The 27,592-nt window shown below is 43.9% G+C and overlaps 1 protein-coding gene across 2 annotated transcripts; it reads left to right on the plus strand.

Moving 5' to 3' along the window:
• Positions 1 to 756: 756 nt before the first annotated feature.
• On the plus strand, positions 757 to 22,693 carry LOC122946629 (ectonucleoside triphosphate diphosphohydrolase 8-like). Of its 2 annotated transcripts, none has more exons than XM_044306376.1 (10): positions 757 to 828; positions 8,869 to 8,995; positions 11,386 to 11,503; positions 15,487 to 15,637; positions 17,946 to 18,105; positions 18,718 to 18,948; positions 19,860 to 20,129; positions 20,296 to 20,406; positions 20,513 to 20,650; positions 21,090 to 22,693. In XM_044306376.1, the coding sequence occupies exons 2-10, from the start codon at positions 8,870 to 8,872 to the stop codon at positions 21,267 to 21,269; spliced, it is 1,485 nt and encodes a 494-aa protein (XP_044162311.1). In that variant the 5' UTR covers positions 757 to 828; position 8,869; the 3' UTR covers positions 21,270 to 22,693. The 2 variants fall into 2 exon arrangements, with proteins under 2 accessions (XP_044162311.1, XP_044162310.1); XM_044306375.1 differs by lacking the exon at positions 757 to 828 and adding an exon at positions 1,100 to 1,182.
• The last annotated feature ends 4,899 nt before the right edge of the window (positions 22,694 to 27,592 follow it).

A 27,592-nucleotide genomic window follows, 5' to 3' on the forward strand; every position in this document is an offset into this window, starting at 1 on the left:
AGACCTAATGCGAAATATAGCATATTCCTTTCAAGAAATAAAAGCTTGAGCCGCCTCCTTAGACTTGCATAATACTTATCAGTAGGGTTAAGCAACTGCACCTCCCTCTGTTGTTGGGAGATAGAGCATGGATGGGGTGTGGCAGGCCCAAGAATTTTGATGTCTCTGACTTTTAGTCTAATCAGACTGTTTGTTACTCTGTAATTCCTCTAGTGCCGTTCTATGGAAACAGTAGGTTTAAAGAGCACACCAAATGCTTGAAATAACTTCTTTATTAACTTCAACTTTTCTTCATATAACACTGCCCCCTCCGCAGTGGAGTGAATGTCTCTTCAGCTCCTGTCTCTGGTGAATAATGATTCCAGCAGCTCCTGCTAGGGGAATTCCCAGACAGGCTGTGGGTGAGGCTGGCTGTGATTGGTGAAAACTCTTGCTGTGTGAGAAGCTGGCCGTGATTGGTCTAGACTTCTGCCTAGCAACAACAGATTAACACTATACTTTCTGTTGTTTCTGCTGTGTCACTGCTTACCTTTCATTACAAAATGAATTTTAAAGGCATATTATCTTTTTCTGCTTCTGTGAACAGAAAATATAACAGTTATATGACATCCAAAACACGATGTCACAGTAAATAACTCTGTTTTTGTCTTTAACACAAAAACATAGGAACTGTATTAAGGTTATTAGCAGGTTTAGCTATGTACACATATAAGCTATACCAGCAACCTAGAACAGGTCTTAGCTGGCCGGCTACATGGGGCATCTCGCTTTCTTGCAACCATCCTTTATAATAGGCTAAAGTGCAGCAGTGAAGAAAAGGGGTTAACTGTAAGTAAATTCCCTGGTATCTGCTGCCCAGCACAAGGTAAAATGCTGGTCATTGCTAAATGACCCCCTCAATGTGTATCAAGGTTGTCAACGACATATATTATGAACATAGCATTCCTATAAAGAAATACCAGCTTGAGCCCAGCTAACATGCAGCAGGGAAGAAAGGGGTTAACCATAGGTTAAATTCCTGTTATCTGCTGCCCTGCTATGGCTAAACTTTCACTGCACAGTGACTGAAACGAGTGGGAGGGGAAGGGGAGAGTTTAAATGGAGTTTCAAAGAAGCGGACTCCTTCACTTGTCTTCTAGCCTCCTCAGCATCTCAGGAAGGAGCTGCTTGGGTCGGTTCCAGGTATGTAGTAATGAGATCCACAAACAGCGCTTGTTTGAGCACTTAATCTCGGATTTATTCTTAGGGTACGGCCACAAGTTCAGGTTTCCTGATGCAGTTTTGGAAGCCAAAATCGGGAGTGGATCATAAAAGGAGAGAAAGTATAAAGGACAGATACGACTTCTCCTATTTCTCAATTCACTCCTGGTGTTGGTTTCCAAAACTGCATCAGGAAACCGGAGCTTCGGATCACAGCTTATTTTCTCATATAGAAGAAGTAACAAGGGCGCAATATTATCTATCCCCCCCCCCTACTAATATTGTGTTAGGGACCCCTGCTTATAGGGCCTAATCGATTAAGTTATGTTTCATTATTTTCCTCAGTATATCCTGTATCATTTTGCACAAAAAGTTCTTTGTTCACATAGGTCCGTGTGCCAGCGGAGCTAACAGTGTCCCTGCCCCAGACGCATCCCCTGTCCTGTTTTATATTGAATCCAATAGACATTGATACGGTAGGAGAACCCATACAAACTCCATACAGATATCATGTTGGTTGAATTTGAATCTAAGACTTCAAGTATATAGGACCAAATAAGCTTTACTATTGTTATATATATAATATTTGCTGATAATGTCCAATGAAAAAAATCCCAAGATATCGTGTAGAAATTGTGTTTCTGATGCTGCACAATAAATCAGAGGGGTCCCTAAGGAACTGCCTCTCCCCAACGCGATTACTAGAAGAGGGAGTTTACTATGGTATATTGTTTGCCTGTGATACATCTGGCTTCATCTGATTCAATGTTACAAGTTGTACTTAGTTATAATAGGTTGACAGTGTTACAGGTGTCTGGATTCCCACAGACTGCAGTCCTGCATGAACCTTGCAGATTTTGGGTATGGCAGAGCTGAGTACCTGATATTGTGCCTCATTGAATTTGCTTTACAAAAAAAGAAGAAAAAAGAAACAGGCTAATTTTTGTTTTTGGTGTTTTTTATTTTTTACTTCCAGCCTTCCAGGAGACATAACTTTTTTATTTTTACATTTACAAAAACAATTCCACCAGTTTTATGGATTTCCTTTTTATAGCATTCCGTATGAAGTGTTTATGCCTTTTTCATTTGGGAAGTGAAGCAACGAATAAATGGCGACTGGATGCTTTGATGTATAACTTATAACAGCCATACATATATAATTATATACAGGGGATACCCAGGTTATGCCAGCTGTACATATATAATTATATAAGGAGATGCCCAGGTTATAACAGCATGGTCTATATCACTATATACAGAAGATGCCCAGGTTATACCAGCTGTACATATATCATTATATATAGGAGATGCCCAGGTTATACCAGCTGTACATATATCATTATATATAGGAGATGCCCAGGTTATACCAGCTGTACATATATATTATACATATACAGGAGATGCCCAGGTTATACCAGCATGCTCCATATCACTATATACAAGAAGATGTATAACTTATACCAGCTGTACATATATAATTATATACAGGAGATACCCAGGTTATACCAGCATGCTCCATATCACTATATACAAGAAGATGTATAACTTATACCAGCTGTACATATATAATTATATACAGGAGATACCCAGGTTATACCAGCTGTACATATATAATTATATACAGGAGATACCCAGGTTATACCAGCTGTACATATATAATTATATACAGGAGATACCCAGGTTATACCAGCTGTACATATATAATTATATACAGGAGATGCCCAGGTTATACCAGCTGTACATATATAATTATATACAGGAGATGCCCAGGTTATACCAGCATGGTCCATATCACTATATTATGCCTGCTGCCACATACAGCACATACTGGAGCAGGCCTAATCTGCACCATCCATTGTTGGTACATGAGATAGGGTATGTGTATGGGGGAACTCATGGGGGCCTCATGCTACATGGGGCAATTATGGGGGGGGCCCTAAGACTATGTGGGGCCACTTACAGGGGTATCACTGTGTCTGTGGGCACTTATGGAGACCTCATACTGTGTGTTTGGAACGTATGGAGGTCTCATACTGTGGGGGCACTTATAGGGACCTCTCACTATGTTGGGGCACTCATGCTGATATAATGGTGCCAGCAAAATGCTCTTTCATTAGGTAATAAGATCGGTCATGCGGTCACCTTTGCTGCCAACAAAAAAACTATTCTGTATGGGGACAAGAGATGGCATTAGTGATTGCATGTCCACTGACGAGCAGGTGATTGTCAGGAAGGAATGCTTCGTCTGCTCCACTGGGTCATGTAAAGGAGCTGTTCGTGTAAAAAAAAATTGCTCAAAAGTTTGGAGGTATCTGTGTATTTGGCTGCAGGGAGCATGGGGGATATTGATGAATGGAGTAATCAGGTTCTGAAGATAATGGTAATAGAAGGACATGAGTCAATGTGATCGGTCTGCCAACACCTAACACCGGGAGATGCAGGATGGAGGCATCGGTGCCGTGACTGGTACAGGGTGGAATCATCACTGCAGTGACTGGCACATGGTGGAGGCATTGGTGCAGTGACTGGTACAGGGTGTAATCATCAGTGCAGTGACTGGCACAGGGTGGAGGCATTGGTGCAGTGACTGGTACAGGGTGGAATCATCAGTGCAGTGACTGGCACAGGGTGGAATCATCAGTGCAGTGACTGGCACAGGGTGGAGGCATTGGTGCAGTGACTGGTACAGGGTGGAATCATCAGTGTAGTGACTGGCACACAGGGTGGAGGCATCAGTGCAGTGACTGGCACAGGGTGGAGGCATTGGTGCAGTGACTGGCTCAGGGTGGAGGCATCGGTGCAGTGACTGGTACAGGGTGGAGAAATCGTTGCAGTGACTGGTACAGGGTGGAGAAATCAGTGCAGTGACTGGCACTGGGTGGAGGCATTGGTGCAGTGACTGGCTCAGGGTGGAGGCATCAGTGCAGTGACTGGTACAGGGTGGAGAAGTCGGTGCAGTGACTGGCTCAGGGTGGAGACATCAGTGCAGTGACTGGTACAGGGTGGAGAAATCAGTGCAGTGACTGGCACATGGTGGAGGCATTGGTGCAGTGACTGGTACAGGGTGGAATCATCAGTGTAGTGACTGGCACACAGGGTGGAGGCATCAGTGCAGTGACTGGCACAGGGTGGAGGCATTGGTGCAGTGACTGGCTCAGGGTGGAGGCATCAGTGCAGTGACTGGTACAGGGTGGAGACATCAGTGCAGTGACTGGCACACAGGGTGGAGGCATTGGTGCAGTGACTGGCTCAGGGTGGAGACATCAGTGCAGTGACTGGCTCAGGGTGGAGACATCAGTGCAGTGAGTGGTACAGGGTGGAGAAGTCAGTGCAGTGACTGGCACAGGGTGGAGGCATTAGTGCAGTGACTGGCTCAGGGTGGAGGCATCGGTGCAGTGACTGGTACAGGGTGGAGAAATCGGTGCAGTGACTGGTACAAGGTTGAGATATCGGTGCAGTAACTGGTACAGGGTGGAGAAATCGGTGCAGTGACTGGCGAAGGTTGGAGGCACCAGTGCAGTGACTGGTACAGGGTGGAGAAATCGGTGCAGTGACTGGCGAAGGTTGGAGGCATCAGTGCAGTGACTGGTGAAGGGTGGAGGCATAAGTGCAGTGAGTGGTACAGGGTGTAGAAATCAGTGCAGTGACTGGCGAAGGGTGGAGGCATCGGTGCAGTGACTGGTGCAGGGTGGAGGCATAGAAATGAATGGAGCAACTGCACAGCCCAACCAGCCTCTCTGTTCATTTCAGGGGGATTCACGTCATACAGTGTCCCAATTTTTGTGATCATTGGGGGTTTCACCAGTAGGACCCCGACAGCTCTAATAGTTATCCCCCATCTTGTGCATAGGGGATAACTTCACATAACCAGAATACCCCTTGAAGTAATGTAGAGCTGAGGTCAAGACGCCAGAACCCAAAAGACATTTACTAAAGTATGCCTATTTTTCATGGTTTTTAAGATCTCTGCTTGCTGTCAGTGAAAAGGAAACTGAATATCTGTCCTGGTCATGTGGTGATCACAGGGTTGCTTGGCTTATTACAAGTGTGGAGCTATGACTGGGACAGATTTTTACTCCCTGGAAGAAAACAGTGAAGGTTCCCTTAAATGACATAAAGGAGAGACCTTGAAAATTTACGTGAACAACCCCTTTAAGGAATTTTTCGTTATTGATCAGGATCCTCCTATATTAATCTGAGTGGGATGCCGCTCGCTATGGAGAACCCAGGACATCTAGACATTGATTTCACAAGGAACGGTGTAATCCTTCATTTCTCCTGCAGGGGCGCTGCAGGGAAATTAAACACCTGCTACCAGTTTCCACCACATACAAGAGCCAATTTTTTTAGATCTACAATATGATCAGATTGCCTTTTTGTTTAAGGACCCTTCTAACAAGAGGAGGTCGGCGCAATTATAAACCACAGGGGGACCTGAACAATGTGCAGCAAAGTTTAAGCGGCCATTGAAATCTGAAGATATATACAGTAGATGCGTCGTTATACTAAAGTTCAGTGGTCTGAAGTTTCCCTGCTCTTCTAGAAGTCATAGACCTCGATGGTGTGAGACACCTCGATAAATGGTGTCCATATGAAGACCTAAAGTGAAGAATTTGGGACCTCGGTCACAGGATAGCTGAGCTTTTATTGTTTAGGTCTGGAGTTTATAGTGTCTCTAATACAAACTCCAGCTGGTAAATGTTCCCAGGTCTAATGCTTCAGTGACAGCCCAAGGACTGGAAAGCATCAGAGAAATGCACTAATTGCACAGGGAATCCCCATACAGAGCGGACAATTTAATTTACAGCAAACTTTGAGTGTGGTTACTACGATGCAACAATCAACCCTCCGCTGTCATTAGGAAAGGAGGTCCCCAAGCATTTATGGTTCTTCCCCCTTAATCAGTGCATAGCTTGTGGATGTGCGATCCATACATTTTCTTTGGTTTAAAACATGCATTGATTCACAAGAAAGGGACTTATTATCTATGCCTATGACCTATTCTGAACAAAAACCATAGCCTCCCTCCCTCTACATAAATCCCCGGGCCCTGACGGATTCTCCAACCTATATTATAAAACTTTCCAAGACCTCCTTACCCCATATTTAGCTAAAGTATTCAATGAAGCCTTTCAGAACGGCACATTTCCAGACGAAGCCATTGTTGCTTTACAAAACCTGGCAAACCCTCAGATAAGCCCCAGAACTACAGACCCATTTCCCTCTTAAACACTGATCTGAAGATTTACGCTAAAATATTGGCTAAGAGACTTTCAACAGTCCTTCCCCAGTTGATCAATCCAGATCAAATGGGTTTCATAAAGGGCAGGCAAATAACAGATAACACACGTAGGGTACTAAACCTCGTAGACTACGTGAACCATAAGAAGGAGCAAGCTATACTACTAGCACTAGACGCCGAAAAGGCGTTTGATCGCTTCAATTGGTCATTTGCTTTCTCAGTACTACGTAAAATGGGGTTAGGGGCGACTTTCATAACCGCAATCCAGGCACTTTATTCTAAGCCTTCAGCGAAGGTATTTATAAACGGTGCACTGTCTTCACCATTTAAACTAATAGCACAAGGCAAGGCTGCCCCCTTTCTCCTCTAATCTTCATACTAGCCATGAAACCACTAGCCCAAGCTATTAGGTCATATAAGGATATAAAAGGAGTGCAAATTGGAAACCAAAACCACTGTATATCTCTATACACAGATGACATACTGTTATCCTTGACCTCCCCCTTGACAACACTCCCGGTGGTGTTCTCCGTAATTGAAGAATACAGCCTTGTGTCGTATTATAAAGTCAGCGAATCTAAATCTCAAATCATTTCCCTGAATATCCCTGACCGAATACTCATATCAATAAAAAGAGACTTCTCCCCTGGACTGGAGACAGGAGAGTATCCAATACCTGGGAATGGCAATTACTCCTGATATTCATAGCCTCTACCAACTTAACTATGCTCCCTTGTTGGACATGATCAAAAGGGATACCAACGAATATAGCAGTTATGAGATCTCGTGGGTGGGTCGCATTGCATCTTTTCAAATGTTAATATTGCCGAAACTCCTATTCATTTTCAGATCTGTCCCAATTGTTGTCCCTCAGAAGTTCTTTAGGAAAGCACAAGAACTTCTTAATGGTTTTATTTGGGCAGAAACACCTCAGGGCTCTTTTGATGAATGCTATTATCAGCTCTCCGATTTCAACCCCTAAGCTTCCTACTTTGTTAGAGGCCGCGATAACTCATTGGGGTACATTCCATAGGAAATGCTTCCATACCACTACATCGTTGCTAAACAGCTCCCCTACTCAACTCCTAGACCTTCACCTCCAGGAAACGTAGGTAAAATCATGGAGAGACAAGGGCATCAGACTTATCAGCCAACTCTATATACATGATAGCTTGAAATCCTTTTTACAGCTTCAAACTAAATTTGGTATCCCCAAAAGTGACTTCTTTAAGTACTTACAAGTACGCCACCTCCTAAACTCCAAGTCCCCATTTCAAGTAGTGGCCAATACAACTCTTCTAGAAGAGTGGTCAGCCCCAGTGCAACCCCTCACACATAAGGGATGAATAATTTCCGATTTCAGTGGAACGCTCTATACAGGTTCCCCACGCAGGGCTCAGTTTTTTTGCTGACATTAATAGCATTGAGGCAGGATCAAGGATTCCAGTAGCGTTTCTCCTCCTGACAACCAAACTATCTATTACCAGGTACCGGAAATCTGTCACAATACCGACGGTTGAGGAGATACTAGTGAGAATCTGCACCACTAGCGCATTTGAAAAGGTCTGGGCCTATAAGGAGCACAGCATAGATAAATTCTCGTACCATTGGGGACAATTAAGATACAATTTGCAGACAAGCAATATTACAACGCACCTACATCTCTAAATACGAAAGGAGACCTAGTTACTTTTATATGTTAACTTTTATTTTTGTTATGTTTTTCACATAGCGCATTATATGTAACCATACACAGAGATTGTAAAACTATCTGAGTCAGGAGCAGTGTGGATACTTTTACATGTACCCGTGTAGATCTATAATGTTTCACTGATCAGAGATGTCTATGTAACAGTTTCTTTTCTTAAAGAGGACCTTTCACCAGAATAAAACTTCTAAAGTAACCATACAGGCACGTAGAGCGGCGCCCAGGGACCCCCCTGCACTTACTGTTATACCTGGGCGCCGCTCCGTTCTCCTGTTATTGCCTCCGGTATCTTCATAGTTAGGCTCCGCCCAGGGGAACCTGCCGGCGCCTCCTTCTCCCATGCTGCAGCGCTGGCCAATCACAGCGCTCAGCTCATAGCCTGAGAGAGAAAAAAGCCTCTCAGGCTATGAGCTGAGCGCTGTGATTGGCCAGCGCTGCAGCATAGGAGAAGGAGGCGCCGGCAGGTTCCCCTGGGTGGAGCCTAACTATGAAGATACCGGAGGCAATAACAGGAGAACGGAGCGGCGCCCAGGTATAACAGTAAGTGCAGGGGGGTCCCTGGGCGCCGCTCTACGTGCCTGTATGGTTAGTTTAGAAATTTTATTCTGGTGAAAGGTCCTCTTTAATATACCTCAATAAAATAAATATTGAAAAAACTAAATATGCATTGATTTATGCTCTAGCTAATATGACCATCTCCTACCTTTATATTATGCAGGATGGGTGTAGACTCCAAGCAGATCGTTCTCTTGCTGCTGTTGGTTGTGACGGTCATATCTATATTAATTGCCCTGATTTTGTCCCTGGTCACAAGCGTGGACATCCCCCTTTCACCTGGAACCAAGGTAATTATAAATTGATAACGACATAAAGATTCCATAATCCCCTAAGAGCCATGTAATCTGCTGTAACCCCAAACCCTTGTGTACATATAGAATAAACCTACATATAAATGTGGAGAAAGAATTCCTATTATGACCACAAACCATGGTTTGCTGAACTGTAATACAGAACATGTAATAGAGCCCTAACTGCAGAACACTAGGGGCTCTGACTGCTCTCCTTAAATACAGTTTCTGGCTGAACTAGAACTTTCTAGTGGGAGGGGTGGAGTGGAGAAACTCAGCACAAACAGATACAATGTTACAACTCCTGTCTGTCATAGACTTACATTAGAGCTTCAATGATACAACAGTTTTTTCAGACAAAAACAAGTTTTCAGACATAACAACAGAGCTAAACCAGACATTCAAAAGGTCCGTCTGTCTGGTTTTTGGTGGTAAACAACGTCTGGCTTTTTCCATCCAAAACATGCTCTTCTTTAAACCCTATGGCAGCTGTGCAAAATTATCAGCTTCTCATTCAAAGTTCCAAAAGTCTCTCAGTAGTCATTAACCCTTTTCACAGTGCTGTGCAAACACAGGACAAGTGAACAGGATATATATATATATATATATATATATATAGTTACACAGTATTAAACAGTACAAGTTCACCCTTTTAACTGAAATAAAGTAAGTAGTTGCTTAATTTCATAGGGTAAGCAGGGCAAATGTTCACAAATGTCCAAACTTCAAAGTATTACTGGCACTACACATACATTACATTACTTATCTTGTACCGATCCACTCACAGCTGCACTCACTATTCTGCTGGTGCAGTCTCTGTGTACATACATTACTTATCCTGTACTGATCCTGAGTTACATCCTGTATTATACTCCAGAGCTGCACTCACTATTCAGCTGGTGCAGTCATTGTGTACATACATTACTTATCCTATACTGATCCTGAGTTACATCCCTACTCCAGAGCTGCACTCACTATTCTGCTGGTGCAGTCACTGTGTACATACATTACTTATCCTGTACTGATCCTGAGTTACATCCTGTATTATACTCCAGAGCTCCACTCACTATTCTGCTGGTGCAGTCACTGTGTACATACATTACTTATCCTGTACTGATCCTGAGTTACATCCTGTATTGTACTCCAGAGCTGCACTCACTATTCTGCTGGTGCAGTCACTGTGTTCATACATTACTTATCCTGTACTGATCCTGAGTTACATCCTGTATTATACTCCAGAGCTGCACTCACTATTCTGCTGGTGCAGTCACTGTGTACATACATTACTTATCCTGTACTGATCCTGAGTTACATCCTGTATTATACTCCAGAGCTGCACTCACTATTCTGCTGGTGCAGTCACTGTGTAGATACATTACATCACTTATCCTGTACTCATCCTGATTTACATCCTGTATTATACTCCAGGGGTGCATTGTCAGTTTTGCAGAGGTGAAATTTCTTAGTATTCCCTATTGGCTGAATATCACAACATAGCTTGTTTAGGTGACATATTCTGGGAAGTGTATTCTTCTTTACACTTTGCACTTTACAGTGATCTGATCCAAGAACTAGGAGTGCGTGGCGGGTCTCACAACATGCTTGCTGTTTCCAATAACTATCAGCAGAATTATGAATGTAGCTCTGGAGTATAATACAAGTTGTATTTCAGGTTCAATGCCTAAATGTGAACACAACCTTTAAATGTAGGAAAGCAGATGTGCCCGGAGACTCGTCACATTGTAGTACAAAAGTTTGAGAAGTTAATGTTTTCACCCCAGAAGTTATATATAGTCAGATGTCTTCAGGTTCCTACCTTCTTACATGCCAGCATGCCGATTAAGTACTGGCGTGGGAACTGGGCACCCTGGCACTGTGTTATGTATTTTCAGAGGGCAAAGTACAAGAGCTAATATTTAGAAATTTCCGTCAGCTGATTTCTACAGAATTGCAATGTACTTCATGTTACTTGCATCTACAGATTCAAATGCAGCCCTATTAGTACAGCATAATTGGCCCTTCTCCTGCTGAGCTCAGACCAGTCATTTGTATATGCCTCCTTACCCCCGAACCCCTGCTGCGCACCCGCAAACCGGACTTGTAATGCATTGAGAGGACTCCTGAGCATGCACACATAATGGAAAGGACCCCAAGATAAATGTTTGGTTGGTGGGGGTCTGGCCAATGGGACCCACAACGATTGCTGGAATGGGGGACCCCAGCGAGAGCTCTTCTACGGAGCAGCATTGCCCTTCTTCAGTTGCATAGCCCAGTGGCTGGCCTTAGACATGAATTACCTTGCTGTTGATTACTATTGATTGTTGCTAATCTCCTAATGTGAATGGATCCCTGGATCACGGTAGATACAATGTTTCTGGGTCTTTCAGTATGGGATGGTGTTTGATGCCGGTTCGTCCCACACGGCGCTTTACATCTATCAATGGCCTGCAGACAAGGAGAATGACACCGGGGTTGTGAGCCAGACTCACGTGTGCGAAGTGGAAGGTATGTGTGATGGGTCTTGCCACATTTTATATATTTAGGTTGGTCATTGACTTAATCCTATAAATAATAAGGGGACCTATCTTGTCTGAAAGATATTTAGGGTACGTTCACATGTAGCGGATAAGCTGTACATTATCTATATGGCTTTCTGGGCAGAATATCTGCAGTCTATTAGTCACAGCAGTTGCAGTATGGAATCCACAATGAATTCAGACTTAGGCCTCCTGCACACAACCAAATACGTTTTGCCGTCCGCAAATTGAGGATTTGCAAAATACAGATGTGGTTTGTGTGCATCCCGCATTTTTCGCAGGACCCACTTTGAAAACCCTATTCTTGTCCGCAAAAAGTATAATAGAACACGTTCTATAATTTGCGGCCCGTTTGACATGGATGACATCTGTGTACTGTCCATTTTATTTTGCTGACCTATAGAAATGAATGGGTCCATGTGTGATCCGCAAAAAAATGTGCCCAAGGCCTTGTTCACATTTCCATGTCAGTGTCACGTCCGTGAAAAGAAGCGTACATGTTTCATCTGTGAAGCTGTCCGTCTGTGGTGGGTCCGTATGTCCGTTTTTTACCATCTGTGTGTCATCCGTAATTCACTATCGTTGCTCAGCTGAAAATTAATTTCCAAAGAATCTCCTATTAGTCTTCAGTGAAAAACAGACGCAACACGGACGCAACACGGACACAACGCGGATATCTGTCAGTGATTTTCACGGACCCATAGATGGGCGTGCTTGATCCGCATCAAAGTAGTGCTTGTCCCCATGATTTTTTTACTGGTCAATAAAAAAAATACTTAAAAGTGAACATACACATTTAAATCAATTGGTACAAGTGCACTCCGTGGAAAATGCAGACGGCACACGTCAGTGAAAAACGGAAATGTGAATGAGGCCTTTCTGGGTTCTCAAGATATGTTTGCTGTCAGTGAATAGGAACATTCTTGTTTACACATTCACAGTCTGCAATCCCTTACATTGGACTTATGCAACGGGCCGCCGCCGCACAGGGCCCCCTAAATTGCGACCCAGGTTTAGTAAATGTCGAGTGGTATATTGCGGCCTAAAATGTCTCGTATTGTGTGTCACGGTGCTCCTACCAGGATACAGCTGAAACCTAGGCTTTGGCTCCGAAGCAATAAATAAGGGGAATAATTGAGGGATAAAAGAATAACTTGAGTCCAGAACTTGAGATGAAGCTCAATGGCAGCTTTACTTTGCATAAACGTTCTCCAAAACTGTTTACAGGCTTTGTCTTGGTTCCAGCAGGCTTTAGCATGAAACTGGCAGGCAAACTCCACTCTGCTATATCTTTTTCCCTCTGACTCTGCTGTACTGACAGGCTGGCTGTATAACTCAGCTTCTTCTGTATGCTGCACTTCACTTTGTAGTCTGACTCTAGGTTATGCCAGGGAACTTTCCTCCTTGCTCCTGAGGCTCTAAGCTTTGGCATCCATGGCCAGCAGAGCTTAAGGTGCTGTGGCTGGCATGGGCATGTCCAGCAGAGATGTGCCCCTGCACACCATTCCCCTAGCTGGGGGTAAACTAGACACTGACTCTAACTGGTCCCCACCCTTCCTGCAGGAAGTAAGACTAGCCCACTTCTCTCCAGAGGGGTGTTAGAATCGAATGGAGAGTTGCATTCTATCTAAGAACATCTCTGCCGTGTTTTCAGCCACCTGCTGGTGACCAGGCACATTACATGAACAGTTACATAACATTAGAAATGCACAGTGTGGAGGGCCTGGAATAAATGCATAGGATGACATGATGTTATGCCAATAAAGACAGTAGCAAGGTGCAGACGTGGTAACACCACTCTGGGGTGTTACACTTAGTCCGGCTCTCAGCTGAGATGTGGAATTCATCATACTCAGTCTAATCAATGCTCTGTGGGTTAATTAAATTGATGGCAGCAAAACAGAAAAACATGTTCCCCCATGGATATTACTTTGATATATATAGAATATATATAGAAGCTGTGGCAGTTACAGGGAAAGAGATAAAGGAAAAAGGAGACACCCCCTGAGCTGTGATAGGGAGACAGCTGCAGCAGAAAGGGCCCACCGCCTGAGCTGTGATAGAGAGAGAGAGAGCTGCAGCAGGAAGAACACGTACCCTGAGCTGTGATAGGGAGAGATGCAGTAGAAAGGACACAACCCTGAGCTGTGATAGGGAGACAACTGCTGCAGAAAGGATATACCCTCTGAGAAAGGACACTCCCTGAGCTGTGATAGAGAGAGAGAAAGAGCTGCAGCAGGAAGAACACGTACCCTGAGGTGTGATAGGGAGACAACTGCTGCAGAAAGGATATACCTTCTGAGAAAGGACACTCCCTCTGAGCTGTGATAGGGAGACAACTGCAGCAGAAAGGATATACCCTCTGAGAAAGGACACTCCCCCTGAGCTGCCAGCCTAAAGTTAATCTGGCAGAGAAATTGGAGCGATGAATGGGGAAATCTCAGGATCCATGTGAGGTACCGGACTGGTTCTAGCTTTGTTAGAAAGGGAATGCAATGTTCTATATGATGTGTGATGTTCATTTTGTACATCAGTCTTGGTATCACCCAGCCCTTTAGGACTTAGAAGCAGTCATATCTGTTAAGCAGAAGGTGTCCTGAGTGCCCCTTACATTAAAGATGGCCCTTTCTCAGATATCTTTACATCTTTTCACAACTCCCTAGCTCTCTTCTTCACATAACGCTATCGTTCCTCCTGCCTTCAGCTCGTGCGTCATCGGCCACATGTCGAGCTCTGTGTCTTGTCCATCTGCTCCCCGAATTCTTTCATCTGATTCTGTCTCAGATTTTCCTATACACATCTGGATTTCCTGGGGGCAATGCTCTGCAGTCTAGTAATACAATGAACAGCCTTCCGGTCAAGAGAAACTACATTGACTGGTGTAATAAAAGCAATATGACCAACTCTCCATATTCAGCCGTCAACCTGCCTGATGTCTGTTCTTCACATGCATCTAATATCTCCATTAAAAGGGATTCCCTATTACCAATAGAGACGTAGAAGCCCTTTGTAGCCAGACCCATGTTAATAGCTGCTCTCATCTATGGTTGGCACCTGTAATCCTTAATTTTACATTATCTTTCCCTCAGTATTAACAGATGATCCTGGGGGGTCCTAACTGCAGGTCCCCTACGCTCACCAGAAATACCACAACTGACATAACCTATCTAAAGCTCTGTTCACACCTCCATCAGGAGCCTCCGTCAGGAGATTCCATTGTATCTGATGGGAAGAATGGTGCAGCCTGCATGTCAGTGTCGGTCGAGCGCTGTTTGTGTTCTTCGATAGGTGGTTCTGTCATTCTTTGCTACACCCTTACACAGACTGCTTTTTTTTTTTTTTAAGACGGTCATTAAAAGCTATGGACACCTTTGCACTGAAATTTAGATTTTGCTAATTTGCTTCCTAAATGCAAAATTAAGCAAATTTTACATGGTCTTTGTAAAAATTTCCTATAATTTGGCTTCAGCAGAGTGTGTTTAAGTCCTTCACCTAGCTGCTGATGCTGCTGAATCTGACTTGAATCCATCCAAGCTCTGCTCCTGTATCTGACAGCTCTCTGCCCTCCCCCCCCTCTCTTAGAGGTAGCAACATGGAGGCGGATAAGGTTCTATATGGCAGATCATAATGTGGAGAGGGGAAAAGCATCCAAGGGGGACAGCTCACGCAGTCTGTAGATAGGGAGGATTGCATACAAGGCTCAGTTTCCAGGGGTTAGGCAGCAGCATCCTGGACACATAGATCCAGCAGGTATTACTGGGAGGGACACATCTGTATGATGCAAACTGAATATCAGAGGGTCTAAAATGAATGATGGAGTGAAGGTGGCAGACTTAGATACACTGGCTTAGTTTCCCATAGGAACCAATCAGATTCCACCTATGTCACTGAGTGTAAGATACTGTGATGGTGCCAGTTTTATAAGGGAAGCCTAACTTTATCATTTTGCAGGTCCTGGTATCTCCAGCTACGCCGATGACCCTCCTGGTGCCGGTAAATCTCTTGTTCACTGCTTGGATGAAGCCATGTCTATTATTCCTACCAAGAATCAGCATGCGACCCCGGCTTATCTTGGAGCCACAGCTGGGATGAGACTGCTCGAGTAAGGGGGGTCCTACTAAAGTAAAAATTCATACGACATGATCAGGGTCACCCCTCTAAATACTAGTCCTGGAGCTAATGAAATGCCAACCAGTGCACTTTTGTGGTTGTCACTTTCGTTTCCTCAACTACAGTAATGGGGATATGATTCATCTCTAATTATAGCTCCACATAGCATGATGGCCAGGGATTTCGACACCCTAAAGATGCATGTTGTGCAAATCATAAGGGCGGAATTGCACTTTACTACTTGTAGGCTCCATAAACCTCAGCGGTACAGTGCACAGGACGGGACTCCCTCCTTCTCACCGCTCTTTCAAATCTTCCTTTCGTCTTTAATTAAAATGTGGAAATGAAAATACTCATTTGGACGGCGGCCATTGGAAAGGTTGGCCCGGTTCCCAGTGCACCTCTCTGAGACCAGGGACAGACAGAAAGTCTGTGGGGATAGAGTTAGTTCAGCGGCGCTGCCAGATTACAGGAAATCCTAAACGATTTAACCCCTTTGTAACTCCTTAACTATGGTTTATGTTGCCGAACAAAACACGGAAGTGTAATAAACCTGTGGTTTATGGGATTTAATACCCGAGGGGGATCTACAGCATTTTATGAAACAATGTACAGCTTCAGGTTAGATTGTTATACCTTTAATTAGTCATGTACAGTTTTATATATAGGCTAATACCTTGTAAGTACATACTCACAATAGGACAATATACCGTAGAACTGAGACAGATCCCTGCTCTAAGGCTGGCCATATACCTTAAATGCCACGTTCTCTGGAGGACTGGCTAATATACTGTATATGGAGGGCTCCTGACTCTAGCAGATGAGGCTCTTGGATTTTAACATGCCCTATGCTTTAGTTCTGCCAACGGTCAGAAGAGCCTTCCATCCCGGCCTTGGCTTTGACCACTCTGCCGAGTCGGTGCAGGCATGGGATTACAGGGTCAGGAGCGATGATGCAGGAGAACCTGGCTTTGCCAATCAAACAGGTTTGGGAAGCACTGGGAGAAAAATGTGGTGCACCAAACGGCTAATTTGCATATAGGATAGAGAAGAGATTTTGTATAAGCGTTTGCATAAAGCTGTGTTTAAGGCTTCTTTCACACTAGCGTTGTTTGAATCCGGCGTGCAATTCCGTAGCCGCAACTGCCCGCCAGAGCCCGGGAAAACGTGTGAAAACGGATTACATTTGAATCCTGATCAGGATTTTGATCACAATGAAAAAATGCATTGGAAAAAACGGATCCGTCATTTATGGACTTTAACTTTTCTTTCACATTTTTCGGGTTTAACATGCAAAAGCTGGATCCGGTTTGACGGAACACACGGCGCCGGATCCGGCATTAATGCAAGTCAATGGGAAAAAGGCTTGATCCGGCGTTCAGTCAAAGTGTTCCGGATTTTTGGCCAGAGGTAAAAATACAACATGCTATGTTTTTTTCTGAAGAGCCTGATCAGTCAAAAAGACTGAACTGAAGACATCCTGATGCATCCTGAACAGATTGCTCTCCATTCTGAATGCATTAGGATAAAACTGATCAGTTCTTTTCCGGATTTGAGCCCCTAGGACGGAACTCAGCGCCGGAAAAGAAAAACGCTAGTGTGAAAGTACCCTAACTTGACAGCAGGCAATGTCATAGCATAGAGGGCTGGCTGGACATAAGAGTAGAGGCAACTAGACATGGGGGTAGGGCAGCAAACTGAATATTATCCCTGGATGAAGGTAATCCCGACTGCCATACATTGGAAGGGATCCTATGCAGTGGGTTTGCATCACGTTTTATCCCTCCGTTTGACGTATACCTGAGAAAAAAAAGGATCAAAAAACGCAGCACACCTCGTTCTTGTATCCTGCAGAGTCCAGTAAGAAAACGTATATGATATTTTTTTTTTACAGTGGAACTGTATGGTGAATGGATGCCACTGTATGGCATCAGTCTGAGGCATGCGTTTGTTGTATACATTAAACAGATGGTAAAAACGTGATGTGAACCTAGCCTTATGTTGGTGTACTGCATGCAAATAACCATACCACACGGTGTCTAGTTATCAGCGCATTACTGAACAGTTCCCAAGTATTTCTCGCACATAACTGCCACCATACAGTGCTCAGATAGTACCTCCGTATAGTTAGTTAAACTTGCAGTCAATGGGAAATTTTATGACAGGGCACAGTTCCCCTTTAAATATAATATCTCATATATGCTATATTATTAATGTCGTTTCGACCCACTTTCTGATCTGTGTGCACACACAATATATGCCCTGCTAACAAGGACATGTCCATTTCTGTCTCTCTAAAGATTACAGGACAAGGCTATAGCAGATAAGGTGCTTGCTGAGGTATCAAAGTCCATAAGCCGGTACCCCATTGATTTCCGTGGTGCTCGGATCATCACTGGACAAGAAGAAGGGTCCTATGGCTGGATCACTATAAATTACCTCTTGGAATCGTTCATGAAGGTAGGTCTTCCTTTACTTCACAGCCAATTATGTACCGTAAATGATTTCAGATTCCATGTAACTATAGAGGGTACAGAGATATCAGTCACACCTCGGCCCTGGTGCTTTCAGATCTTGCATTGGGGCCTAAGACCGTCCTATTTTTCTTTAAAATCTAGAGGTAGATTCCATTTCTATATATGAACATATTACCCCTTAAATTATTAGTTTATATAACTGAATTATTAAATTATAAAGGTTATATAAATGTATATAAGATGGATATAAGGGCCTATCAAAGACTGGTGGTCATTGCTTCTGGGGAGCTAATGGGACCCCCGACTAGTCCCCCAAAGATACCGACTCCCCACAAGGGGTTTAGACAAAGCTGCATGGAACCCATTGCCTATTTCCCACAGAATGAAGCTCTTCTCTTCACACATCAGAGTGGGGACATGTTTGCCAGCAGATCCTGCCGAGCTCGCCAACTTTGGGGCTAATGTCTTGTTAACACATGTTATTTCATGGAATGATTTTTATTGTACGGATTCTGTCTTTTTTTATGTGGTCGTGCTGATCATGGTTTTCTTGTTCAAACATAGAATTCAGTTTGGTAACATTATTTCTTCCCAGTATTCCTTTAGTGGCCATTGGGTAAGGCCAATCTCTTCCAAGATATATGGCGCTCTGGATCTTGGTGGGGCCTCCACACAGATCAGCTTTATTCCAAAAGTGGATTTTAAGGATGCAAAAGAAAAAACTGAATTCAAACTATATGGCTTCCCCTATACTATCTACACTCACAGCTTCTTGTGCTATGGGCAAAATCAGGCTCTGAAGCAGATGCTGGTAAAGGCAACACAGGTGAGCAAAGGATCCCATAGAAATAAATAAGATCAGAGACAGAGAGAGGGATGGATGGACGGAGGGAGGGAAGGAGAAAGGGATGGATGGACGGAGGGAGGGAAGGAGAAAGGGATGGATGGACGGAGGGAGGGAAGGAGAAAGGGATGGATGGACGGAGGGAGGGAAGGAGAAAGGGATGGATGGACGGAGGGAGGGAAGGAGAAAGGGATGGATGGACGGAGGGAGGGAAGGAGAAAGGGATGGATGGACGGAGGGAGGGAAGGAGAAAGGGATGGATGGACGGAGGGAGGGAAGGAGAAAGGGATGGATGGACGGAGGGAGGGAAGGAGAAAGGGATGGATGGACGGACGGAGGGAGGGAGAGAAAGGGATGGATGGACGGAGGGAGAGAAGGAGAAAGGGATGGATGGACGGAGGGAGGGAGGGAGAGAAAGGGATGGATGGATGGAAAGAGAGAGGAATAGATGGATGGAGAGAAAGAGGTGGATAGATAGGAGATGGATGGATGATGGCTGGAGAGACAGAGGGATGGATAGATGGATGGAGAGAAAGGGATGGATGGATGGAAAGAGAGAGGAATAGATGGATGGAGAGAAATAGATGGATGGAGAGAAAGAGGTGGATAGATAGGAGATGGATGGATGATGGCTGGAGAGACAGAGGGATGGATAGATGGAGAGAAAGGGATGGATGGATGGAAAGATACAAATTAATGGAGAGAGATGGATTGATGAAGAGAGAAAGAGTAGGATGGGCAGAGAGAAAATGGATAGATGGAGAGATGATAAATAGATGTATATAGTATGGATGGATGGATAGCGAGAGGAATAAATGGATAGATGGAGAGAGAGATGGATAGATGGAGAGAATATAAAGCTGTACATTTTGTAAACCTATTTGCTTTTCCAGGGAAAGGACCTGGCTAATCCTGTTAGCATCCCTTGCTATCCAAAAGGATATCGAGAGAATCTGAACCTGCAGTCTCTCTATAACAGTCCATGCACAATAAAGTCTGCTCCATCGACGCCACTGACGCAAACGTTAAGCGTAACCGGTACCGGAAGTGCTACAGAGTGCTATGAGATTGTCAAAACCATCTATAATTTTAGTTCCTGTTCGGGTGACCCGTCCTGCTCATTTGATGGCATCTACCAGCCACCTGTCACTGGAAACTTTTTTGTAAGTGCCATTTATAGCAGCCCAGAATATCATGGAATATAATGTAATGGGACAGCAATGGTGTAACATCTGATTAGAAGTAACAGACCTCCATCAGCAATCACTACGCCTGTCTAGTAAGATTAAGTAATTTAATGTGATCGTGTCTGGATTTCTTCCCAACCAGGCGTTTTCCGCTTTCTTCTACAACTTCGACTTTCTCAACCTGACATCAGGACAGAGTTTACCTACAGTTAGAAGTGCAGTGGAAACTTTCTGTGCACGAGACTGGACTGAGGTAACCATTGTCAGGGGTACTTTGTCTATCCATTGCCCCCCATCCCCACTAGTAAGATAAGATGTAATTATTACTTGTTAATTGTACGAGCTTTCTGTGCCGACAGCTTCAGTCGTCTTTCCCGAAGGAGAAAAGAGACCGCCTTAGAGATTATTGTGCCAATGCCAACTACATCCTCTCGCTGCTGCTGGAGGCCTACAAATTCAACAACGAATCTTGGAAATCCATCAGCTTCATGAAGCAGGTAACTCAACATGCCCTTCTTCAAAGCCCTTCTTGATGCCAGAAGCCCCTGCTCCAGTGAGGCTAGAGAATAGCGCTGAGGGCAACATGGCGTCCTGGGTGTCAACGTGGTTGACCTGCAGCTCTGGGGTCCTGGTTTCAAGTCCAAGCAAGGGCCAGATCTGTATCGAGTTTGTACATTTTTGTGGGTTTCCTCCAGGTTCTCCACAAGTTGATTGGTTTCCCAATTGTAAACATTGAGTAATGACAATCGCTGTACAGTGCTATAGAATATGTTGACCCTCTATAAGCAGCAGAAATAAATTAACGAGCATCTTTTCCTAGTGAATGTCATCAGGTCTGACCTATTGATGTGCTACAGACTAGAAGGTCTGCCTAAATTACAGAGGGTCTGACAAGTCTTCTAGTGTCCCTCATGTCTAACTTTCCACTTTTTACAGGCTGCAAACACGGACATTGGCTGGACATTGGGCTACATGCTGAACCTGACCAACATGATCCCTTCTGAGGCCCCATCCACCATGAGAGCCCAGAATAACAGCGTCTGGGCGGCTGCCATATTCTTTATTGCCTTCAGTCTGGCTCTTGGATTGCTTTTGCTGTTTTCACGTTTTCGATAGTTGAGATTCCATACCATTAGTGGAACATGAAGGATTAACCGAGATAGAAACCACGATACACCTCATTAGACTAAAACATAGCCATTTATAGGTTGACAAAGTCAAATGGCCATAATATTGCTGATAAGGGAAGCTGAATTATGGTCCTGGTCTACAGAAACCAAAGTTGGCTACAAAATCTACCTGAGATATAGGATTTGGGGTCTACACATTATATCTCTTATCCTTAGTACGGGTATAAAACCACAACCCAACCTTGCTTTTCTCCTTCTGGATCTTTTCAACCCACATAAAAAAAAAGCACATACATAATTTCAGCTGAGATAAACCGTTCCTCTGAGCTATGATGGCCCCAAGCTGTCTCAGTAAACGTCAGGACTTTTGGCTCTCATGGGATGGTTCCTGGATCTGAAGATGACATGAATTGATGTTTTTCCAAGGACAAAGGCTCTACATTCCCGGGTCATCATCTCTGAGCGTAAACAGGCTGTATCAAAGTGGGAAGAAATAAGAACCAGAGATGGATGCTGAAATAAATGTGCAAAAACTTGAAGAAAGAAATGCAAACAAGAATGATTATTGTAGGGTTACTGGAGGTTCATCCACCAGACCTCTGCTCTGTTCCCGGAGGACATGGTGCTCACACTTCCTTATCATTCCATGTAGGAGAGGAACACCTTCTGCACAAGGGACATGAAAGAGGCAGAATGTGATGAACCTGAACTGGACACACCCTCTCCATGGGCATCAAAGCATCCCCAAAGCTGCCTATAGGATACAACATTCAACTACAAAAACAGCCACCAAGAAATTCCAAAATTCATTTCTAAAATAAGAGTCCATTTTGATTTCTTAAATCGATTTAACATATCCAAATCCATTGCAAAGAGTTAAAAATCTGCATCCACCACTAGGGGGAGCTTCAGAGCTTACTGCATACTGTCTGAGCCAAGAATGACAATGAGCGCCTAAGTCAAGCTACCAGAATTGTATCATTTAAAGGAGTATTCCTATCTTAGACATTTATGGCACAGGTCAATGTCTGATAGGTGTTGGTCCCAACCACAACCCCAATCTATCTTCAGAACAGGAACTTGCTGTGAGCTGGGCTGTCATAAAAGTGAATCAGTATAGCTTGGCATGCATGGTCAACTCTTTGTTACCAAGTGGCCAGGGTCAGAGGACCCCTTTTCTTGAGATAGATGGTGGTCTCAGAGATTGGACCCACATCTATGAGATATTGACAACATATCCCGTGGATATGCCATATATCGCCCCCCCTTTAACCCTGCGTATGTAAAGTTTAGAGTTCCAGATGCATACGCCAAAAATGAGGTCTGAACTAAGCCTTAGGCCTCTTGCACACGGCTGTGTGTCCCCCCCGTGGCCGTATTGCGGCCCACATACGGCGGGTCTGCAATAGACGGGACACCGGACGTGTGCATTCTGCATCACGGATGTGGACCCATTCACTTGAATGGGTCTGCAAATCCGGAGATGCGTAACGGAAGCACGGAACCCTGCGGAAGCACTACGGAGTGCTTTCGCGGGGTTCCGTTCCGTGCTTCCGTTCCGCAAAAAGCTAGAACCTGTCCTATCTTTTTGCGGGACGGATGGATCGCGGACCCCATTCAAGTAAATGGGGTCACCATCCGCATGCGGCTGTCCCACGGTCGGTGATCATGCATTGTGGACCGCAATATGCGGTTCGCAGCACGGCCACGGGCAGCACACGTTCATGTGCAAGAGGCCTTACACTCATTTTTAGCATTTACCATTTTATATAGGAAATTGTATTCCATCCTGTTCTTGCAGAATTGTATCTTGTCTGCTGGACAGATTTACAGACGTCTGTTGGTTATAGGTGGACTATATTGACTTAATTGTTAACCAGCCAATAACATTGTGAGTTTCTCCAACCTGACAAATGATCATGGGGGCTCCTGCCAGGAAGACCCCCAGCTTGTCAGAAGGGGTCCTGGAATAGGAGTTGTCCAAATGGAACACTCTTAAAGGAAACTAGGGAGCAAAATTTTACTCTTAAAAAACAAAATCCTTGTCCATGCAGATGTTTTCTGTTTTCTGTGCTCTCCGCATCCGCATTTCTGAAGCGCGCCACCGATCTTACGGTCCGCGGCTCTGGAAAAAAATAGAACATGTCCTATTCGGCATTTTCTATTATAGTGCCGGCGATGTTTGGTCCGCACATTGCCAGTGTCCGTGTTTTGCGGATCCACGGATCAGCAAAACACATACGGCTGTGTGAATGGACCCTTACTTGAATGTATAAGACCGCTGTCTCCTTCTGTTTACAACAAATCGAATAAAGGCTGTACACCAATAATTACTCGTCGTTTTCTATGTCTATGACTGAGGTAGTTTAATATGAGACTGAGAAAAAAAAACATGTAAAGAGCATCTGCCAGTAGGATCAACCCTAATGAACTAGGCATACTGTCTGCTGGAGTTGCAAAAGGAAAATTGGGGTTCAGTCAGCAGATCCAGTGCGCAGGTGCACGTGGCCATGGCTGAAAGGACAAAGGTCAAAAAAATTATATAATGCAACAGCACTCTGCAAACCAAATAAAGTACAATAATGCCGAAATAATAGAAAGTATTCTGGTGCATATGCTACGCTAATAAATATAAGATGCTTGGCAAATACACTTGTACTAAATTATTTGGGCCCGTCTGCCGAACGTCAAGGCGATCTCAGTAAGACGGGAACCTAACACTATATACCACATTAACTGGTGCCATACTGGCCTCCATTACATTCAGGGAATGTAGGTTCCACATGCATGCTGAGCCCACGTCGTATTATGTCTCTTATGGTGCCCGATGGCCTCCATTATATTCAGGGGATGCAGGTTCCACATGCATGCCCAACCCACACTATATAATACCCCTTTGGTGCCTGGCCTCCATTTTGTTCAAGGGATGCAGGTTCCACTAGCAAGCTGTGCCCACTCTGAATTCCACCTTTACTGGTGCCAAATGGCCTCCAATACATACAGGGAGAGCAGGCTACAGCTTGGTCTGGTGGAGTTGATCCTGCTGATTAACCCCTTTCTCTGTATGATTTTAGGTCTTAGTGACCCAGCAATTGTTTACATTTTTTTTTCACTGCATTCCAAGAGTTATCATTTTGTTATTTTCCCATCCATGTAGTCGTATGAGGGCTTGTTTTTTGTGGGACAAGTTGTAGCTTTTGCACAATATTTTATTTTTTATTTGAATCGCTGCATACCAAGACGGATAACATTTTATTTGTCTTTGTACAGAGTTCTTGATTTTTGCAGGACAACTTGTAATTTTCATTGGTACCATTTTGGGCTATATGACATGCTTCGATTGCCTTTTATTCCCTTTTTGGAGGCAAATAAGTAAAACACTGTTTCACACTGTTCATTATGGGCTATAAATGTAATGATAATTGTGTAGTGCGGGTCGTTATGGATGCAGCAATACCAAATATGTGTAGGGGGTTTTATTTTTGCATTTTTTTTTCCATTGAAAGTCATTTTTTCCGTGGAAAATTATGTATTTTTTTACTTGGATATTTTTTTTTTAAATATAACTTTAACTCTTATTTTACATGTATTAGGGCGGGTTCATGTCACCATTTAGCTTTCCGTTCTTCTGATCCATCAGAAGAAGAGAAAAAAAAAAAACATCATATTTTGAGCATTAGTCATGCTCAGTTAGCATCCGTTTGCACTAAAAATAACTGATCCTTTTTTTTTACCATCAATTATGATCAGTTTTTCTCCTGTCAAAAATAACTGATCTCTGCCGAAAGTGACACAAAAGGATGCTCAAAATAACCAATCTGTTTTTTCTTTCTTCTTCTGTTCTTCTGACGGATCAGAAGAAGGGAGAAAGCTAAACAGTGATGTGAACCTGGCTATAGTCCCACAAGGGGACTTTGACATGCGATCCTTTGATCACTTCTATAATACACTGTACAGCTTATGCATTATATAGTGTGATACAGCACAGCCTGATAGGTATATGTTGCAGGCATCCCTGGGGGTCTTCATTAGACCCCCGCCTGCCACGTGAAGACATCGACATCTCGTTTGTGGGGTGCCAATGCCTAAAAGAAGATGCCTTCTCTCTAAGCCACTTAAATGCCACAGTTGCTATTGACTGTGGCATCTAAGAGTTTAAATGGCTCAGGTCAGCACTTCTGCCCACCCGGGCCATTAGAGCAGTAGCCCAGCTCCAGCTGTGCAGCCCTTATTCTAGGTCGCCTTATAGAGGCGGCGGCTTAGAATAAGGCCCATAAATGACCGTCATTAAAACATGTATTGGCAGTCATTAAGGGGTTAAAATTATACCTGTCTTGTAAAACGGGTTGTAGCGTTCCTGAAAAAAAAAAATTCTTAATTTAGAAGAGAAAAAATGTATTTTTTGGGGAGGACAAGTTTCCTTACTTCTTTGTGTGTAGCACTGGGTATGCTTTATTGCAGCTGCAATGAATGGGAGTCAAATGGACAGAGATGTGGCAATACAATAATACAGTTTCTATAAAAGGTTGAAGTGTATCTCCACTCCCAGAGACCAGAGGGTGGCTGTATACAGGTGGATAGCTTTGCTATCATGCTATAGGAAAAAAAATTCTGTAGTATGTGTCATTTTAATGATGATGAGTTGGTTGACTGTGTCCCAGTCTACACAGTAAAGCTAAAAAATTATCTGCGTAAAGCAGAAACTGTGATCAGTGTGAAAACTGAAATATATGAGATTTTTCTTTTCGGAATCTGTCATTTTCTAAAAACGTTTTCATTTAAAGGGACACTAAACCTAAAGTCGAAATCAAATCTATGTGTGACATTAACTAGTAATCATGGTTAAAGGGAGTTTGCTGCACTTCTTGAACATAACTACAGTCAACCTCTTGCCAGCTGCTGGAAACAAGGAGCAACAGACAGCCAACAGATATGAGGTTTTGTGTCCCTTTAAATTTAATGGCATTACATTGTAATGTACTTTTTTTTTGCTATTTGATGTTGATGTTCGGGTTGGGGAGTATTCGTCATGCCTTTGGCTCAGATCCTGACACCTGTAGAACATATCTGGTTCTCGTCATCCTCCCTGCAGTTTCATTACACCATTGCCATCCTTCAGAAGTCATTTTATTGGCGGCCACTAGATCACAGGTCATATGGTGTAAGATTTCATCTTTTGTAATGGGTTGTGTAACTTTTCAGTTCTGTTTTACGGTGCTTGTAAACATTTAAGACAAGTGCAGAATCCTGTCCTGGTGAAACCAGTTTTATAGGTGTAGAATGAAACTTCCTTCAAGCATTTCCTTTAGGGGGGGGGGGGGGGGGGGTGTTCTGCCACATACAATTCTACTCAGGGCCATCCTCCATAAGCCTCATACAGGTCCTTCTAAAAAAAATTGCATATTGTGATAAAGTTCATTATTTTCTGTAATGTACTGATAAACATTAGACTTTCATATATTTTAGATTCATTACACACCAACTGAAGTAGTTCAAGCCTTTTATTGTTTTAATATTGATGATTTTGGCCACAGCTCATGAAAACCCCAAATTCCTATCTAAAAAAATTAGCATATTTCATCCGACCAATAAAAGAAAAGTGTTTTTAATACAAAAAAAGCCAACCTTCAAATAATTATGTTCAGTTCTGTACTCAATACTTGGTCGGGAATCCTTTTGCAGAAATGACGGCTTCAATGCGGCGTGGCATGGAGGCAATCAGCCTGTGGCACTGCTGAGGTGTTATGGAGGCCCAGGATGCTTCAATGCGGCGTGGCATGGAGGCAATCAGCCTGTGGCACTGCTGAGGTGTTATGGAGGCCAGGAGGCTTCAATGCGGCGTGGCATGGAGGCAATCAGCCTGTGGCACTGCTGAGGTGTTATGGAGGCCCAGGAGGCTTCAATGCGGCGTGGCATGGAGGCAATTAGCCTGTGGCACTGCTGAGGTGTTATGGAGGCCCAGGATGCTTCAATGCGGCGTGGCATGGAGGCAATCAGCCTGTGGCACTGCTGAGGTGTTATGGAGGCCCAGGATGCTGCGATAGCGGCCTTAAGCTCATCCAGAGTGTTGGGTCTTGCGTCTCTCAACTTTCTCTTCCCAATATCCCACAGATTCTCTATGGGGTTCAGGTCAGGAGAGTTGGCAGGCCAATTGAGCCCAGTAATACCATGGTCAGTAAACCAGTTACCAGTGGTGTTGGCGCTGTGAGCCGGTGCCAGGTCGTGCTGAAAAATGAAATCTTCATCTCCATAAAGCTTTTCAGCAGATGGAAGCATGAAGTGCTCCAAAATCTCCTGATAGCGGCTGCA

The sequence above is a fragment of the Bufo gargarizans genome, chromosome 9 (assembly GCF_014858855.1).
Source record: "Bufo gargarizans isolate SCDJY-AF-19 chromosome 9, ASM1485885v1, whole genome shotgun sequence".
Lineage (NCBI taxonomy): Eukaryota > Metazoa > Chordata > Amphibia > Anura > Bufonidae > Bufo > Bufo gargarizans.